The 20,669-nt window shown below is 52.5% G+C and overlaps 1 protein-coding gene across 1 annotated transcript; it reads right to left on the bottom strand.

Moving 5' to 3' along the window:
• Nucleotides 1-2,481: 2,481 nt before the first annotated feature.
• Nucleotides 2,482-3,515, bottom strand: LOC142790433 (uncharacterized). Its single transcript, XM_075885250.1, has one exon. The coding sequence runs from the start codon at nucleotides 3,488-3,490 to the stop codon at nucleotides 2,486-2,488; it is 1,005 nt and encodes a 334-aa protein (XP_075741365.1). The 5' UTR covers nucleotides 3,491-3,515; the 3' UTR covers nucleotides 2,482-2,485.
• Between the last annotated feature and the right edge of the window lie 17,154 nt (nucleotides 3,516-20,669).

Here is a 20,669-nt window from a genome sequence, read left to right as displayed (position 1 = left end):
ACTGCCCCACGGAGACAGTCGTGCTCCACTCTCACCACCGTCAGAACATTTCTTCAGAGCTATCACCCCAAAGAAAAAAAAAGCGCCGCACCGCCACCGTCTGGGCTAGAACCTCCAACCTTTCGGTTAACAGCCGATCGCGCTAGCCAATTGCGCCACGAAGACAGTCCTGCTCCACACTCACCACCATCAGAACATATCTTCAAAGCTATTACCGCAAAGAAAAAAGCAACACACCACTCCCGGGAGGGCTCAAAACTCCAACCTTTTGGTTAACAGCCGATCGCGCTAGCCCATTGCGCCACGGAGACAGTCTTGCTCCGCTCTCACCACCATCAGAACATATCTTCAAAGCTATCATCGCAAAGAAAAAAGCAACACACCACTCCCGGGAGGGCTCGAAACTCCAACCTTTCGGTCAACAGCCGATCGCGCAGGCCCATTGCGCCACGGAGACAGTCTTGCTCATCTCTCACCACCATCAGATCATATCATCAAAGCTATCAGCCCAAAGAAAAAAAAAGCACCGCACCACCACCGGGTGGGCTCGAACCTCCAACTTTACGGTTAACAGCCGATCGCGCTGGCCAATTGCGCCACGGAGACAGTCCTGCTCCACTCTCAGCACAATTAGAACATATCTTCAAAGCTATCAGCCCAAAGAAAAACAAAAGCGCCGCACCACCACCGGGTGGGCTCGAACCTCCAACCTTTCGGCTAACAGCAGATCGCGCTAGCCAATCGTGCCACGGAGACAATCGTGCTCCACTCTCACCACCATCAGAACATATCTTCAAAGCTATCAGCCCACAGAAAAAAAGCGCCGTACCACCACCGGGAGAGCTCGAACCTTCAACTTTTCGGTTAACAGCCGATCGTGCTAGCCAATTGCGCCACGGAGACAGGCCTGCTCCATCCTCACCACCGTCAGAACATTCCTTCAGAGCTATCAGCCCAAAGAAAAAAAAAGCGCTGCACCACCACCGAGTGGGCTCGAACCTCCAACCTTACGGTTAACAGCCGATCGCGCTAGCCAATTGCCCCACGGAGACAGTCGTGCTCCACTCTCACCATCGTCAGAACATTTCTTCAGAGCTATCACCCCAAAGAAAAAAAAGCGCCGCACCACCACCAGTTGGGCTCGAACCTCCAACCTTTCGGTTAACAGCCGATCGCGCTAGCCAATTGCGCCACGAAGACAGTCCTGCTCCACTCTCACCACCATCAGCACATATATTCAAAGCTATCAGCCCAAAGAAAAAAAAGCGCCGCACCACCACTGGGTGGGCTCGAAACTCCAACATTTCGGTTAACAGCCGATCGCGCTAGCCAATCGCGCCACGGAGACAGTCCTGCTCCACTCTCACCACCATCGGAACATATCTTCAAAGCTATCAGCCCACAGAAAAAAAAAAGCGCCGCACAACCACCGGGTAGGCTCGAACCTCCAACTTTTCGGTTAACAGCCGATCGCGCTAGCCAATTGCGCCACGGAGACAGTCCTGCTCCACTGTCACCACTATAAGAACATATCTTCAAAGCTATCAGCCCAAAGAAAAAAAGCGCCGCACCACCACTGGGTGGGCTCGAACCTCCGACCTTTTGGTTAACAGCCGATCACGCTAGCCAATTGCGCCACGGAGACAGGCCTGCTCCACTCTCACCACCATCAGAACATATCTTCAAAGCTATCAGCCCACAGAACAAAGCGCCGCACAACCACCGGGTAGGCTCGAACCTCCAACTTTTCGGTTAACAGCCGATCGCACTAGCCAATTACACCTCGGAGACAGTACTGCTCCACTGTCACCACCATAAGAACATATCTTCAAAGCTGTCCGCCCAAAGAAAAAAAAGCGCCGCACCACCACTGGGTGGGCTCGAACCTCCGACCTTTTGGTTAACAGCCGATGGCGCTAGCCAATTGCACCACACAGACAGTCCTGCTCCACTCTCACCACCATCAGAACATAACTTCAAAGCTATCAGCCCAAAAAAAAAGCGCCGCACCACCCCCGGGTGGGCTCGAACCTCCAAATTTCCGGTTAACAGCCGATCACGCTAGCCAATTGCGCCACGGAGACAGTCCTGCTCCACTCTCAACACCGTCAGAACATTTCTTCAGAGCTATCAGCCCAAAGAAAAAAAAAGCGCTGCACCACTACCGGGTGGGCTCGAACCTCCAACCTTACGGTAACAGCCGATCGCGCTGGCCAATTGCCCCACGGAGACAGTCGTGCTCCACTCTCAACATCGTCAGAACATTTCTTCAGAGCTATCACCCCAAAGAAAAAAAAGCGCCGCACCACCGCCGGTTGGGCTCGAACCTCCAACCGTTCGGTTAACAGCCGATCGCGCTAGCCCATCGCGCCACGGAGACTTTTTTTTTTTTTCTTTATTGCCGGCTTCGCACAAAAGAAATACAATTTACGATCACTTTTAAACAAGTTTAAAAAAACACCAGCCTGGCTTTGACTGGTTTCATTTAAAACTGCTTCATTGTAGCCAACACATTCAACAACGACACCCATTCAGGTCTTTCTTCTCTGGAAGATAACACGTCTCTTATGTATACAATACTTTCCGTGAAGTATTCATGCGCACATCGGGCATCTTTATCTACGTGTCTTACTGCCATTCTAGTTCGCCACACGCTGTGAAGCACAAGCAACATAAACATATCATAAGGCACACCATCCTCATTTTCTACAGCCAAGAATCTAATACCGTGTGGTGTGATAGGCAAGTCCTTTTTCAAGGTACGCTGCAGAATGTCCCACAGAAAAACAGCATCCCAGCAATCAAGAAAAATGTGGTTGACAGTCTCGGGTTTCTTACAGATAAGGCAGTCCATCGACCACGGAACAAAGAAACCCTTTTCTTGCAACCATGGTTTTACGGGCAATGTTCCGCTGTGCAGCTGAAAAAAAAATGTCTTTGCACTTGCGCGTACGGTCATCATTTTCACTCTCTTCAATACGTCACGTTCAGCACCAACCTGGTATACTGATCTGTAGATAGGCTGAGGCAGCATTACGTCACGTAAATCTCTGTAAAGACGTTTTCTCTTTACAACAGATAAATATTCCATTGAAAATCTCACTTTCAGTATTTCATATGCCATTATAACTTCTCTTAAATATCCACGTAGGTTACATTTCACAGACATACTTGATACCACATAATCAGGAATCTTATTAGAAAGTACAATTTGTAGAAATGTTCTCACAAACGGGTTACATTGGTCGCGTAAAAAAATATATCTAGACACAATTTGCTTTAGGAAGAGGTGAGCCAATCCTAAACCACCATTTCTTAGTGAATGAAATAAGTTTGTTCGACTCGTACGCTCCCAAACCGACCCCCAAACAAACACAGCTAAGACTCGATGCAATTTCTGCACATTTGCTCTTGACATAAATAGGAACTGCAGAACATACCATACTTTGCAAACAATGAACCAATTGCATGCAGTCGCTCTAGAAAACATAGAAAGTTCCCTACCACCCCAGTTTCTTGTCTTCTCACGAGTGCTCTCACATATCTCTTTCCAGTAATCATCCGTGTTTTTGTAATGCTGGAGGCGCCACGAAGACAGTCCTGCTGTTCTCTCACCACCATCAGCACATATATTCAAAGCTATCAGCCCAAAGAAAAAAAAGCGCCGCACCACCGCCGGGTGGGCTCGAAACTCCAACATTTCGGTTAACAGCCGATCGCGCTAGCCAATCGCGCCACGGAGACAGTCCTGCTCCACTCTCACCACCATCGGAACATATCTTCAAAGCTATCAGCCCACAGAAAAAAAAGCGCCGCACAACCACCGGGTAGGCTCGAACCTCCAACTTTTCGGTTAACAGCCGATCGCGCTAGCCAATTGCGCCACGGAGACAGTCCTGCTCCACTGTCACCACTATAAGAACATATCTTCAAAGCTATCAGCCCAAAGAAAAAAAGCGCCGCACCACCACTGGGTGGGCTCGAACCTCCGACCTTTTGGTTAACAGCCGATCACGCTAGCCAATTGCGCCACGGAGACAGGCCTGCTCCACTCTCACCACCATCAGAACATATCTTCAAAGCTATCAGCCCACAGAAAAAAGCGCCGCACAACCACCGGGTAGGCTCGAACCTCCAACTTTTCGGTTAACAGCCGATCGCACTAGTCAATTGCACCTCGGAGACAGTACTGCTCCACTGTCACCACCATAAGAACATATCTTCAAAGCTATCCGCCCAAAGAAAAAAAAGCGCCGCACAACCACTGGGTGGGCTCGAACCTCCGACTTTTTGGATAACAGCCGATCGCGCTAGCCAATTGCGCCACACAGACAGTCCTGCTCCACTCTCACCACCATCAGAACATAACTTCAAAGCTATCAGCCCAAAAAAAAAGCGCCGCACCACCCCCGGGTGGGCTCGAACCTCCAAATTTCCGGTTAACAGCCGATCACGCTAGCCAATTGCGCCACGGAGACAGTCCTGCTCCACTCTCAACACCGTCAGAACATTTCTTCAGAGCTATCAGCCCAAAGAAAAAAAAAGCGCTGCACCACTACCGGGTGGGCTCGAACCTCCAACCTTACGGTAACAGCCGATCGCGCTGGCCAATTGCCCCACGGAGACAGTCGTGCTCCACTCTCAACATCGTCAGAACATTTCTTCAGAGCTATCACCCCAAAGAAAAAAAAGCGCCGCACCACCGCCGGTTGGGCTCGAACCTCCAACTGTTCGGTTAACAGCCGATCGCGCTAGCCCATTGCGCCACGGAGACAGTCTTGCTCCACTCACACCACCATCAGAACATATCTTCAAAGCTATTACCGCAAAGAAAAAAGCAAAACACCACTCCTGGGAGGGCTCGAGACTCCAACCTTTCGGTTAACAGCCGATCGCGCTAGCCCATTGCGCCACGGAGGCAGTCTTGCTCCACTCTCACCATCATCAGAACATATCTTCAAAGCCATCAGCTCAAAGAAAAAAAAGCGCTGCACCACCACCGGGTGGGCTCGAACCTCCAACCTTTCGGTTAACAGCCGATCGCGCTAGCCCATTGCGCCACGAAGACAGTCTTGCTCCACTCTCACCACCATCAGAACATATCTTCAAAGCTATCAGCGCAAAGAAAAAAACAACACACCACTCCCGGGAGGGCTCGAAACTCCAACCTTTCGGTCAACAGCCGATCGCGCTAGCCCATTGCGCCACGCAGACAGTCTTGCTCCCTTCTCACCACCATCAGAACATAACTTCAAAGCTATCAGCCCAAAGAAAAAAAAAGCACCGCACCACCACCGGGTGGGCTCGAACCTCCAACTTTTCGGTTAACAGCCGATCGCGCTAGCCAATTGCGCCACAGAAACAGTCGTGCTCCACTCTCACCACCATCAGAGTATATCTTCAAAGCTATCAGCCCAAAGAAAAAAAAAGCGCCGCACCACCACCGGGTGGGCTCGAACCTCCAACTTTTCGGTTAACAGCCGATTGCGCTAGCCAATTGCGCCACGGGGACCGTCCTGCTCCACTCTCACCACCGTCAGACCATTTCTTTAGAGCTATCACTCCAAAGAAAAAAAGCGCCGCACCACCACCGGGTGGGCTCGAACCTGCAACTTTCCGGTTAACAGCCGATCACGCTAGCCAATTGCGCCACGGAGACAGTCGTGCTCCACTCTCACCATCGTCAGAACATTTCTTCAGAGCTATCACCCCAAAGAAAAAAAAAGCGCCGCACCACCACCGGTTGGGCTCGAACCTCCAACCTTTCGGTTAACAGCCGATCGCGCTAGCCAATTGCACCACGAAGACTGTCCTGCTCCACTCTCACCACCATCAGAACATATCTTCAAAGCTATCAGCGCAAAGAAAAAAAGCGCTGCACCACCACCGCGTGGGCTCGAACCTCCAACCTTTCGGTTAACAGCCGATCGCGCTAGCCCATCGCGCCACGGAGACAGTCTTGCTCCACTCTCACCACCATCAGAACATATCTTCAAAGCTATCAGCGCAAAGAAAAAAGCAACACACAACTCCCGGAAGGGCTCGAAACTCCAACCTTTCGGTCAACAGCCGATCGCGCTAGCCCTTTGCGCCACGGAGACAGTCTTGCTCCCTTCTCACCACCATCAGAACATAGCTTCAAAGCTATCAGCCCAAAGAAAAAAAAAGCACCGCACCACCACCGGGTGGGCTCGAACCTCCAACCTTTCGGTTAACAGCCGATCGCGCTAGCCAATTGCGCCAAAGAGACAGTCGTGCTCCACTCTCACCACCAACAGAACATATCTTCAAAGCTATTAGCGCAAAGAAAAAAGCAAAACACCACTCCCGGGAGGGCTCGAACCTCCAACTTTTCGGTTAACAGCCGATCGCGCTGGTCAAATGCGCCACAGAGAAAGTCCTGCTCAACTCTCACCACAATTAGTACATATCTGCAAAGCTATCAGCCCAAAAAAAAAAAGCGCCGCACGACCACCGGGTGGGCTCGAACCTCCAACTTTTCGGTTAACAGCCGATCGCGCTAGCCAATTGCGCCACAGGGACCGTCCTGCTCCACTCTCACCACCGTCAGACCATTTCTTTAGAGCTATCACTCCAGAGAAAAAAAAGCGCCGCACCACCACCGGGTGGGCTCGAACCTCCAACCTTTCGGTTAACAGCCTATCTCGCTAGCCAATTGCCCCACGGAGACAGTCGTGCTCCACTCTCACCACCGTCAGAACATTTCTTCAGAGCTATCACCCCAAAGAAAAAAAAGCGCCACACCTCCACCGGTTGGGCTAGAACCTCCAACCTTTCGGTTAACAGCCGATCGCGCTAGCCAATTGCGCCACGAAGACAGTCCTGCTCCACTCTCACCACCATCAGAACTTATGTTCAAAGTTATTACCGCAAAGAAAAAAGCAACACACCACTCCCGGGAGGGCTCGAAACTCCAACCTTTCGGTCAACAGCCGATCGCGCTAGCCCATTGCGCCACGGAGACAGTCTTGCTCATCTCTCACCACCATCAGAACATATCATCAAAGCTATCAGCCCAAAGAAAAAAAACCACCGCACCACCACCGGGTGGGCTCGAACCTCCAACCTTTCGGTTAACAGCCAATCGCGCTAGCCAATTGCGCCACGGAGACAGTCCTGCTCCACTCTCACCACCATCATAACATATCTTCAAAGCTATCAGCGCAAAGAAAAAAAAGCGCCGCACCACCACCGGGTGGGCTCGAACCTCCAACCTTTCGGTTAACAGCCGATCGCGCTAGCCCATCGCGCCACGGAGACAGTCTTGCTCCACTCTCACCACCATCAGAACATATCTTCAAAGCTATCAGCGCGAAGAAAAAAGCAAAATACCACTCCCGGGAGGGCTCGAACCTCCAACTTTTCGGTTAACAGCCGATCGCACTGGCCAATTGCGCCACGGAGAAAGTCCCGCTCAACTCTCACCACAATTAGAACATATCTTCAAAGCTATCAGCCCAAAGAAAAAAACAGGTGCCGCACCACCACCGGGTGGGCTCGAACCTCCAACTTTTCGGTTAACAGCCGATCGCGCTAGCCAATTGCGCCACGGGGACCGTCCTGCTCCACTCTCACCACCGTCAGACATTTCTTTAGAGCTATCACTCCAAAGAAAAAAAGCGCCACACCACCACCGGGTGGGCTCGAACCTGCAACTTTCCGGTTAACAGCCGATCACGCTAGCCAATTGCGCCACGGAGACAGTCCTGCTCCACTCTCACCACCATCAGAACATCTCTTCAAAGCTATCAGCCCACAGAAAAAAAAGCGCCGTACAACCACCGGGTAGGCTCAAACCTACAACTTTTCGGTTAACAGCCGATCGCGCTAGCCAATTGCGCCACGGAGACAGTCGTGCTCCACTCTCACCACCATCAGAACATATCTTCAAAGCTATCAGCGCATAGAAAAAAGCAACACACCACTCCCGGAAGGGCTCGAAACTCCAACCTTTCGGTCAACAGCCGATCGCGCTAGCCCTTTGCGCCACGGAGACAGTCTTGCTCCCTTCTCACCACCATCAGAACATAGCATCAAAGCTATCAGCCGAAAGAAAAAAAAGCACTGCACCACCACCGGGTGGGCTCGAACCTCCAACCTTTCGGTTAACAGCCGATCGCGCTAGCCAATTGCACCACAGAGACAGTCGTGCTCATCTCTCACCACCATCAGAACATATCTTCAAAGCTATCAGCGCAAAGAAAAAAGCAAAACACCACTCCCGGGAGGGCTCGAACCTCCAACTTTTCGGTTAACAGCCGATCGCGCTGGTCAAATGCGCCACGGAGAAAGTCCTGCTCAACTCTCACCACAATTAGAACATATCTTCAAAGCTATCAGCCCAAAGAAAAAAAAGCGCCGCACCACCACCGGGTGGGCTCGAACCTCCAACTTTTCGGTTAACAGCCGATCGCGCTAGCCAATTGCGCCACGGGGACCGTCCTGCTCCACTCTCACCACCGTCAGACCATTTCTTTAGAGCTATCACTCCAAAGAAAAAAAAGCGCCGCACCACCACCGGGTGGGCTCGAACCTCCAACCTTTCGGTTAACAGCCTATCGCGCTAGCCAATTGCCCCACGGAGACAGTCGTGCTCCACTCTCACCACCGTCAGAACATTTCTTCAGAGCTATCACCCCAAAGAAAAAAAGCGCCACACCTCCACCGGTTGGGCTAGAACCTCCAACCTTTCGGTTAACAGCCGATCGCGCTAGCCAATTGCGCCACGAAGACAGTCCTGCTCCACTCTCACCACCATCAGAACTTATGTTCAAAGCTATTACCGCAAAGAAAAAAGCAACACACCACTCCCGGGAGGGCTCGAAACTCCAACCTTTCGGTCAACAGCCGATCGCGCTAGCCCATTGCGCCACGGAGACAGTCTTGCTCATCTCTCACCACCATCAGAACATATCATCAAAGCTATCAGCCCAAAGAAAAAAAACCACCACACCACCACCGGGTGGGCTCGAACCTCCAACCTTTCGGTTAACAGCCAATCGCGCTAGCCAATTGCGCCACGGAGACAGGCCTGCTCCACTCTCACCACCATCATAACATATCTTCAAAGCTATCAGCGCAAAGAAAAAAAAGCGCCGCACCACCACCGGGTGGGCTCGAACCTCCAACCTTTCGGTTAACAGCCGATCGCGCTAGCCCATCGCGCCACGGAGACAGTCTTGCTCCACTCTCACCACCATCAGTACATATCTTCAAAGCTATCAGCGCAAAGAAAAAAGCAAAATACCACTCCCGGTAGGGCTCGATCCTCCAACTTTTCGGTTAACAGCCGATCGCGCTGGCCAATTGCGCCACGGAGAAAGTCCCGCTCAACTCTCACCACAATTAGAACATATCTTCAAAGCTATCAGCCCAAAGAAAAAAACAGGTGCCGCACCACCACCGGGTGGGCTCGAACCTCCAACTTTTCGGTTAACAGCCGATCGCGCTAGCCAATTGCGCCACGGGGACCGTCCTGCTCCACTCTTACCACCGTCAGACCATTTCTTCATAGCTATCACCCCAAAGAAAAAAAAAGCGCCGCACCACCACCGGGTGGGCTCGAACCTCCAACGTTTCGGTTAACAGCCGATCGCGCTAGCCAATTGCCCCACGGAGACAGTCGTGCTCCACTCTCACCACCGTCAGAACATTTCTTCAGAGCTATCACCCCAAAGAAAAAAAAGCGCCGCACCACCACCGGTTGGGCTAGAACCTCCAACCTTTCGGTTAACAGCCGATCGCGCTAGCCAATTGCGCCACGAAGACAGTCCTGCTCCACTCTCACCACCATCAGAACATATCTTCAAAGCTATTACCGCAAAGAAAAAAGCAACACACCACTTCCGGGAGGGCTCAAAACTCCAACCTTTCGGTTAACAGCAAATCGAGCTAGCACAATGCGCCACGGAGACAGTCTTGCTCCACTCTCACCACCATCAGAACATATCTTCAAAGCTATCAGCCCAAAGAAAAAAAACCACCGCACCACCACCGGGTGGGCTCGAACCTCCAACCTTTCGGTTAACAGCCAATCGCGCTAGCCAATTGCGCCACGGAGACAGTCCTGCTCCACTCTCACCACCATCATAACATATCTTCAAAGCTATCAGCGCAAAGAAAAAAAAGCGCCGCACCACCACCGGGTGGGCTCGAACCTCCAACCTTTCGGTTAACAGCCGATCGCGCTAGCCCACCGCGCCACCGAGACAGTCTTGCTCCACTCTCACCACCATCAGAACATATCTTCAAAGCTATCAGCGCAAAGAAAAAAGCAAAATACCACTCCCGGGAGGGCTCGAACCTCCAACTTTTCGGTTAACAGCCGATCGCGCTGGCCAATTGCCCCACGGAGAAAGTCCCGCTCAACTCTCACCACAATTAGAACATATCTTCAAAGCTATCAGCCCAAAGAAAAAAAGAGGTGCCGCGCCACCACCGGGTGGGCTCGAACCTCAAACTTTTCGGTTAACAGCCGATCGCGCTAGCCAATTGCGCCACGGGGACCGTCCTGCTCCACTCTTACCACCGTCAGACCATTTCTTCAGAGCTATCACCCCAAAGAAAAAAAAAAGCGCCGCACCACCACCGGGTGGGCTCGAACCTCAAACTTTTCTGTTAACAGCCGATCGCGCTAGCCAATTGCCCCACGGAGACAGTCGTGCTCCACTCTCACCACCGTCAGAACATTTCTTCAGAGCAATCACCCCAAAGAAAAAAAAAGCGCCGCACCACCACCGGTTGGGCTAGAACCTCCAATCTTTCGGTCAACAGCCGATCGCGCTAGCCCATTGCGCCACGGAGACAGTCTTGTTCATCTCTCACCACCATCAGAACATATCATCAAAGCTATCAGCCCAAAGAAAAAAAAGCACCGCACCACCAACGGGTGGGCTCGAACCTCCAACTTTTCGGTTAACAGCCGATCGCGCTGGCCAATTGCGCCACGGAGACAATCGTGCTCCACTCTCACCACCATCAGAACATATCTTTAAAGCTATCAGCGCAAAGAAAAAAAAGCGCCGCACCACCACCGGGTGGGCTCGAACCTTCAACCTCTCGGTTAACAGCCGATCGCGCAAGCCAATTTCGCCACGGAGACAGTCCTGCTTCACTCTCACCACCATCAGAACATATCTTCAAAGGTATCAGCCCAAAGAAAAAAAAGTGCCGCACCACCACTTGGTGGGCTCGAACCTCCGACTTTTCGGTTAACAGCCGATCGCGCTAGCCAATTGCGCCACGGAGACAGTCCTGCTCCACTCTCACCGCCGTCAGAACATTTCTTCAGAGCTAGCAGCCCAAAGAAAAAAAAGCGCTGCACCACCACCGGGTGGGCTCGAACCTCCAACATTACGGTTAACAGCCGATCGCGCTAGCCAATTGCCCCACGGAGACAGTCGTGCTCCACTCTCACCATCGTCAGAACATATCTTCAAAGCTATCAGCGCAAAGAAAAAAGCAACACACCACTCCCGGGAGGGCTCGAAACTCCAACCTTTCGGTCAACAGCCGATCGCGCTAGCCCATTGCGCCACGGAGACAGTCTTGCTCCCTTCTCACCACCATCAGAACATAACTTCAAAGCTATCAGCCCAAAGAAAAAAAAAGCACCGCACCACCACCGGGTGGGCTCGAACCTCCAACCTTTCGGTTAACAGCCGATCGCGCTAGCCAATTGCGCCACGGAGACAGTCGTGCTCCACTCTCACCACCATCAGAACATATCTTCAAAGCTATCAGCGCAAAGAAAAAAGCAAAACACCACTCCCGGAAGGGCTCGAACCTCCAACTTTTCGGTTAACAGCCGATCGCGCTGGCCAATTGCGCCACGGACAAAGTCCTGCTCCACTCTAACCACCGTCAGACCATTTCTTCAGAGCTATCACCCCAAAGAAAAAAAAAAGCGCCGCACCACCACCGGGTGGGCTCGAACCTCCAACCTTTCGGTTAACAGCCGATCGCGCTAGCCAATTGCCCCACGGAGACAGTCGTGCTCCACTCTCACCACCGTCAGAACATTTCTTCAAAGCTATAACCCCAAAGAAAAAAAAAGCGCCGCACCGCCACCGGCTGGGCTAGAACCTCCAACCTTTCGGTTAACAGCCGATCGCGCTAGCCAATTGCGCCACGAAGACAGTCCTGCTCCACACTCACCACCATCAGAACATATCTTCAAAGCTACTACCGCAAAGAAAAAAGCAACACACCACTCCCGGGAGGCTCAAAACTCCAACCTTTTGGTTAACAGCCGATCGCGCTAGCCCATTGCGCCACGGAGACAGTCTTGCTCCGCTCTCACCACCATCAGAACATATCATCAAAGCTATCAGCCCAAAGAAAAAAAAAGCACCGCACCACCACCGGGTGGGCTCGAACCTCCAACTTTACGGTTAACAGCCGATCGCGCTAGCCAATTGCACCACGAAACTGTCCTGCTCCACTCTCACCACCATCAGAACATATCTTCAAAGCTATCAGCGCAAAGAAAAAAAGCGCTGCACCACCACCGCGTGGGCTCGAACCTCCAACCTTTCGGTTAACAGCCGATCGCGCTAGCCCATCGCGCCACGGAGACAGTCTTGCTCCACTCTCACCACCATCAGAACATATCTTCAAAGCTATCAGCGCATAGAAAAAAGCAACACACCACTCCCGGAAGGGCTCGAAACTCCAACCTTTCGGTCAACAGCCGATCGCGCTAGCCCTTTGCGCCACGGAGACAGTCTTGCTCCCTTCTCACCACCATCAGAACATAGCATCAAAGCTATCAGCCCAAAGAAAAAAAAGTGCCGCACCACCACTTGGTGGGCTCGAACCTCCGACTTTTCGGTTAACAGCCGATCGCGCTAGCCAATTGCGCCACGGAGACAGTCCTGCTCCACTCTCACCGCCGTCAGAACATTTCTTCAGAGCTAGCAGCCCAAAGAAAAAAAAAAGCGCTGCACCACCACCGGGTGGGCTCGAACCTCCAACTTTTCGGTTAACAGCCGATCGCGCTGGCCAATTGCGCCACGGAGACAATCGTGCTCCACTCTCACCACCATCAGAACATATCTTTAAAGCTATCAGCGCAAAGAAAAAAAAGCGCCGCACTACCACCGGGTGGGCTCGAACCTTCAACCTCTCGGTTAACAGCCGATCGCGCAAGCCAATTTCGCCACGGAGACAGTCGTGCTCCACTCTCACCACCATCAGAACATATCTTCAAAGGTATCAGCCCAAAGAAAAAAAAGTGCCGCACCACCACTTGGTGGGCTCGAACCTCCGACTTTTCGGTTAACAGCCGATCGCGCTAGCCAATTGCGCCACGGAGACAGTCCTGCTCCACTCTCACCGCCGTCAGAACATTTCTTCAGAGCTAGCAGCCCAAAGAAAAAAAAAGCGCTGCACCACCACCGGGTGGGCTCGAACCTCCAACATTACGGTTAACAGCCGATCGCGCTAGCCAATTGCCCCACGGAGACAGTCGTGCTCCACTCTCACCATCGTCAGAACATATCTTCAAAGCTATCAGCGCAAAGAAAAAAGCAACACACCACTCCCGGGAGGGCTCGAAACTCCAACCTTTCGGTCAACAGCCGATCGCGCTAGCCCATTGCGCCACGGAGACAGTCTTGCTCCCTTCTCACCACCATCAGAACATAACTTCAAAGCTATCAGCCCAAAGAAAAAAAAAGCACCGCACCACCACCGGGTGGGCTCGAACCTCCAACCTTTCGGTTAACAGCCGATCGCGCTAGCCAATTGCGCCACGGAGACAGTCGTGCTCCACTCTCACCACCATCAGAACATATCTTCAAAGCTATCAGCGCAAAGAAAAAAGCAAAACACCACTCCCGGAAGGGCTCGAACCTCCAACTTTTCGGTTAACAGCCGATCGCGCTGGCCAATTGCGCCACGGACAAAGTCCTGCTCCACTCTAACCACCGTCAGACCATTTCTTCAGAGCTATCACCCCAAAGAAAAAAAAAGCGCTGCACCACCACCGGGTGGGCTCGAACCTCCAATCTTTCGGTTAACAGCCGATCGCGCTAGCCAATTGCCCCACGGAGACAGTCGTGCTCCACTCTCACCACCGTCAGAACATTTCTTCAAAGCTATCACCCCAAAGAAAAAAAAAGCGCCGCACCGCCACCGGCTGGGCAAGAACCTCCAACCTTTCGGTTAACAGCCGATCGCGCTAGCCAATTGCGCCACGAAGACAGTCCTGCTCCACACTCACCACCATCAGAACATATCTTCAAAGCTACTACCGCAAAGAAAAAAGCAACACACCACTCCCGGGAGGCTCAAAACTCCAACCTTTTGGTTAACAGCCGATCGCGCTAGCCCATTGCGCCACGGAGACAGTCTTGCTCCGCTCTCACCACCATCAGAACATATCTTTAAAGCTATCATCGCAAAGAAAAAAGCAACACACCACTCCCGGGAGGGCTCGAAACTCCAACCTTTCGGTCAACAGCCGATCGCGCAGGCCCATTGCGCCACGGAGACAGTCTTGCTCATCTCTCACCACCATCAGATCATATCATCAAAGCTATCAGCCCAAAAAAAAAAGCACCGCACCACCACCGGGTGGGCTCGAACCTCCAACTTTACGGTTAACAGCCGATCGCGCTAGCCAATTGCACCACGAAGACTGTCCTGCTCCACTCTCACCACCATCAGAACATATCTTCAAAGCTATCAGCGCAAAGAAAAAAAGCGCTGCACCACCACCGCGTGGGCTCGAACCTCCAACCTTTCGGTTAACAGCCGATCGCGCTAGCCCATCGCGCCACGGAGACAGTCTTGCTCCACTCTCACCACCATCAGAACATATCTTCAAAGCTATCATCGCATAGAAAAAAGCAACACACCACTCCCGGAAGGGCTCGAAACTCCAACCTTTCGGTCAACAGCCGATCGCGCTAGCCCTTTGCGCCACGGAGACAGTCTTGCTCTCTTCTCACCACCATCAGAACATAGCATCAAAGCTATCAGCCGAAAGAAAAAAAAGCACTGCACCACCACCGGGTGGGCTCGAACCTCCAACCTTTCGGTTAACAGCCGATCGCGCTAGCCAATTGCACCACAGAGACAGTCGTGCTCATCTCTCACCACCATCAGAACATATCTTCAAAGCTATCAGCGCAAAGAAAAAAGCAAAACACCACTCCCGGGAGGGCTCGAACCTCCAACTTTTCGGTTAACAGCCGATCGCGCTGGTCAAATGCGCCACGGAGAAAGTCCTGCTCAACTCTCACCACAATTAGAACATATCTTCAAAGCTATCAGCCCAAAGAAAAAAAAGCGCCGCACCACCACCGGGTGGGCTCGAACCTCCAACTTTTCGGTTAACAGCCGATCGCGCTAGCCGATTGCGCCACGGGGACCGTCCTGCTCCACTCTCACCACCGTCAGACCATTTCTTTAGAGCTATCACTCCAAAGAAAAAAAAGCGCCGCACCACCACCGGGTGGGCTCGAACCTCCAACCTTTCGGTTAACAGCCTATCGCGCTAGCCAATTGCCCCACGGAGACAGTCGTGCTCCACTCTCACCACCGTCAGAACATTTCTTCAGAGCTATCACCCCAAAGAAAAAAAAGCGCCACACCTCCACCGGTTGGGCTAGAACCTCCAACCTTTCGGTTAACAGCCGATCGCGCTAGCCAATTGCGCCACGAAGACAGTCCTGCTCCACTCTCACCACCATCAGAACTTATGTTCAAAGCTATTACCGCAAAGAAAAAAGCAACACACCACTCCCGGGAGGGCTCGAAACTCCAACCTTTCGGTCAACAGCCGATCGCGCTAGCCCATTGCGCCACGGAGACAGTCTTGCTCATCTCTCACCACCATCAGAACATATCATCAAAGCTATCAGCCCAAAGAAAAAAAAACCACCACACCACCACCGGGTGGGCTCGAACCTCCAACCTTTCGGTTAACAGCCAATCGCGCTAGCCAATTGCGCCACGGAGACAGGCCTGCTCCACTCTCACCACCATCATAACATATCTTCAAAGCTATCAGCGCAAAGAAAAAAAAGCGCCGCACCACCACCGGGTGGGCTCGAACCTCCAACCTTTCGGTTAACAGCCGATCGCGCTAGCCCATCGCGCCACGGAGACAGTCTTGCTCCACTCTCACCACCATCAGTACATATCTTCAAAGCTATCAGCGCAAAGAAAAAAGCAAAATACCACTCCCGGTAGGGCTCGATCCTCCAACTTTTCGGTTAACAGCCGATCACGCTGGCCAATTGCGCCACGGAGAAAGTCCCGCTCAACTCTCACCACAATTAGAACATATCTTCAAAGCTATCAGCCCAAAGAAAAAAACAGGTGCCGCACCACCACCGGGTGGGCTCGAACCTCCAACTTTTCGGTTAACAGCCGATCGCGCTAGCCAATTGCGCCACGGGGACCGTCCTGCTCCACTCTTACCACCGTCAGACCATTTCTTCAGAGCTATCACCCCAAAGAAAAAAAAAAGCGCCGCACCACCACCGGGTGGGCTCGAACCTCCAACGTTTCGGTTAACAGCCGATCGCGCTAGCCAATTGCCCCACGGAGACAGTCGTGCTCCACTCTCACCACCGTCAGAACATTTCTTCAGAGCTATCACCCCAAAGAAAAAAAAGCGCCGCACCACCACCGGTTGGGCTAGAACCTCCAACCTTTCGGTTAACAGCCGATCGCGCTAGCCAATTGCGCCACGAAGACAGTCCTGCTCCACTCTCACCACCATCAGAACATATCTTCAAAGCTATTACCGCAAAGAAAAAAGCAACACACCACTTCCGGGAGGGCTCAAAACTCCAACCTTTCGGTTAACAGCAAATCGAGCTAGCACAATGCCCCACGGAGACAGTCTTGCTCCACTCTCACCACCATCAGAACATATCTTCAAAGCTATCAGCCCAAAGAAAAAAAACCACCGCACCACCACCGGGTGGGCTCGAACCTCCAACCTTTCGGTTAACAGCCAATCGCGCTAGCCAATTGCGCCACGGAGACAGTCCTGCTCCACTCTCACCACCATCATAACATATCTTCAAAGCTATCAGCGCAAAGAAAAAAAAGCGCCGCACCACCACCGGGTGGGCTCGAACCTCCAACCTTTCGGTTAACAGCCGATCGCGCTAGCCCATCGCGCCACCGAGACAGTCTTGCTCCACTCTCACCACCATCAGAACATATCTTCAAAGCTATCAGCGCAAAGAAAAAAGCAAAATACCACTCCCGGGAGGGCTCGAACCTCCAACTTTTCGGTTAACAGCCGATCGCGCTGGCCAATTGCCCCACGGAGAAAGTCCCGCTCAACTCTCACCACAATTAGAACATATCTTCAAAGCTATCAGCCCAAAGAAAAAAAGAGGTGCCGCGCCACCACCGGGTGGGCTCGAACCTCAAACTTTTCGGTTAACAGCCGATCGCGCTAGCCAATTGCGCCACGGGGACCGTCCTGCTCCACTCTTACCACCGTCAGACCATTTCTTCAGAGCTATCACCCCAAAGAAAAAAAAAGCGCCGCACCACCACCGGGTGGGCTCGAACCTCAAACTTTTCTGTTAACAGCCGATCGCGCTAGCCAATTGCCCCACGGAGACAGTCGTGCTCCACTCTCACCACCGTCAGAACATTTCTTCAGAGCAATCACCCCAAAGAAAAAAAAAGCGCCGCACCACCACCGGTTGGGCTAGAACCTCCAATCTTTCGGTCAACAGCCGATCGCGCTAGCCCATTGCGCCACGGAGACAGTCTTGTTCATCTCTCACCACCATCAGAACATATCATCAAAGCTATCAGCCCAAAGAAAAAAAAGCACCGCACCACCAACGGGTGGGCTCGAACCTCCAACTTTTCGGTTAACAGCCGATCGCGCTGGCCAATTGCGCCACGGAGACAATCGTGCTCCACTCTCACCACCATCAGAACATATCTTTAAAGCTATCAGCGCAAAGAAAAAAAAGCGCCGCACCACCACCGGGTGGGCTCGAACCTTCAACCTCTCGGTTAACAGCCGATCGCGCAAGCCAATTTCGCCACGGAGACAGTCCTGCTCCACTCTCACCACCATCAGAACATATCTTCAAAGGTATCAGCCCAAAGAAAAAAAAGTGCCGCACCACCACTTGGTGGGCTCGAACCTCCGACTTTTCGGTTAACAGCCGATCGCGCTAGCCAATTGCGCCACGGAGACAGTCCTGCTCCACTCTCACCGCCGTCAGAACATTTCTTCAGAGCTAGCAGCCCAAAGAAAAAAAAAGCGCTGCACCACCACCGGGTGGGCTCGAACCTCCAACATTACGGTTAACAGCCGATCGCGCTAGCCAATTGCCCCACGGAGACAGTCGTGCTCCACTCTCACCATCGTCAGAACATATCTTCAAAGCTATCAGCGCAAAGAAAAAAGCAACACACCACTCCCGGGAGGGCTCGAAACTCCAACCTTTCGGTCAACAGCCGATCGCGCTAGCCCATTGCGCCACGGAGACAGTCTTGCTCCCTTCTCACCACCATCAGAACATAACTTCAAAGCTATCAGCCCAAAGAAAAAAAAAGCACCGCACCACCACCGGGTGGGCTCGAACCTCCAACCTTTCGGTTAACAGCCGATCGCGCTAGCCAATTGCGCCACGGAGACAGTCGTGCTCCACTCTCACCACCATCAGAACATATCTTCAAAGCTATCAGCGCAAAGAAAAAAGCAAAACACCACTCCCGGAAGGGCTCGAACCTCCAACTTTTCGGTTAACAGCCGATCGCGCTGGCCAATTGCGCCACGGACAAAGTCCTGCTCCACTCTAACCACCGTCAGACCATTTCTTCAGAGCTATCACCCCAAAGAAAAAAAAAGCGCCGCACCACCACCGGGTGGGCTCGAACCTCCAACCTTTCGGTTAACAGCCGATCGCGCTAGCCAATTGCCCCACGGAGACAGTCGTGCTCCACTCTCACCACCGTCAGAACATTTCTTCAAAGCTATAACCCCAAAGAAAAAAAAAGCGCCGCACCGCCACCGGCTGGGCTAGAACCTCCAACCTTTCGGTTAACAGCCGATCGCGCTAGCCAATTGCGCCACGTAGACAGTCCTGCTCCACACTCACCACCATCAGAACATATCTTCAAAGCTACTACCGCAAAGAAAAAAGCAACACACCACTCCCGGGAGGCTCAAAACTCCAACCTTTTGGTTAACAGCCGATCGCGCTAGCCCATTGCGCCACGGAGACAGTCTTGCTCCGCTCTCACCACCATCAGAACATATCTTTAAAGCTATCATCGCAAAGAAAAAAGCAACACACCACTCCCGGGAGGGCTCGAAACTCCAACCTTTCGGTCAACAGCCGATCGCGCAGGCCCATTGCGCCACGGAGACAGTCTTGCTCATCTCTCACCACCATCAGATCATATCATCAAAGCTATCAGCCCAAAGAAAAAAAAAGCACCGCACCACCACCGGGTGGGCTCGAACCTCCAACTTTACGGTTAACAGCCGATCGCGCTAGCCAATTGCACCACGAAACTGTCCTGCTCCACTCTCACCACCATCAGAACATATCTTCAAAGCTATCAGCGCAAAGAAAAAAAGCGCTGCACCACCACCGCGTGGGCTCGAACCTCCAACCTTTCGGTTAACAGCCGATCGCGCTAGCCCATCGCGCCACGGAGACAGTCTTGCTCCACTCTCACCACCATCAGAACATATCTTCAAAGCTATCAGCGCATAGAAAAAAGCAACACACCACTCCCGGAAGGGCTCGAAACTCCAACCTTTCGGTCAACAGCCGATCGCGCTAGCCCTTTGCGCCACGGAGACAGTCTTGCTCCCTTCTCACCACCATCAGAACATAGCATCAAAGCTATCAGCCCAAAGAAAAAAAAGTGCCGCACCACCACTTGGTGGGCTCGAACCTCCGACTTTTCGGTTAACAGCCGATCGCGCTAGCCAATTGCGCCACGGAGACAGTCCTGCTCCACTCTCACCGCCGTCAGAACATTTCTTCAGAGCTAGCAGCCCAAAGAAAAAAAAAGCGCTGCACCACCACCGGGTGGGCTCGAACCTCCAACTTTTCGGTTAACAGCCAATCGCGCTGGCCAATTGCGCCACGGAGACAATCGTGCTCCACTCTCACCACCATCAGAACATATCTTTAAAGCTATCAGCGCAAAGAAAAAAAAGCGCCGCACCACCACCGGGTGGGCTCGAACCTTCAACCTCTCGGTTAACAGCCGATCGCGCAAGCCAATTTCGCCACGGAGACAGTCCTGCTCCACTCTCACCACCATCAGAACATATCTTCAAAGGTATCAGCCCAAAGAAAAAAAAGTGCCGCACCACCACTTGGTGGGCTCGAACCTCCGACTTTTCGGTTAACAGCCGATCGCGCTAGCCAATTGCGCCACGGAGACAGTCCTGCTCCACTCTCACCGCCGTCAGAACATTTCTTCAGAGCTAGCAGCCCAAAGAAAAAAAAAGCGCTGCACCACCACCGGGTGGGCTCGAACCTCCAACATTACGGTTAACAGCCGATCGCGCTAGCCAATTGCCCCACGGAGACAGTCGTGCTCCACTCTCACCATCGTCAGAACATATCTTCAAAGCTATCAGCGCAAAGAAAAAAGCAACACACCACTCCCGGGAGGGCTCGAAACTC

The sequence above is a fragment of the Rhipicephalus microplus genome, unplaced genomic scaffold, assembly GCF_043290135.1.
Source record: "Rhipicephalus microplus isolate Deutch F79 unplaced genomic scaffold, USDA_Rmic scaffold_101, whole genome shotgun sequence".
NCBI lineage: Eukaryota > Metazoa > Arthropoda > Arachnida > Ixodida > Ixodidae > Rhipicephalus > Rhipicephalus microplus.
Note: the sequence above shows the minus strand (reverse complement) of the source record. Positions and strands in the feature narration are given on the sequence as shown.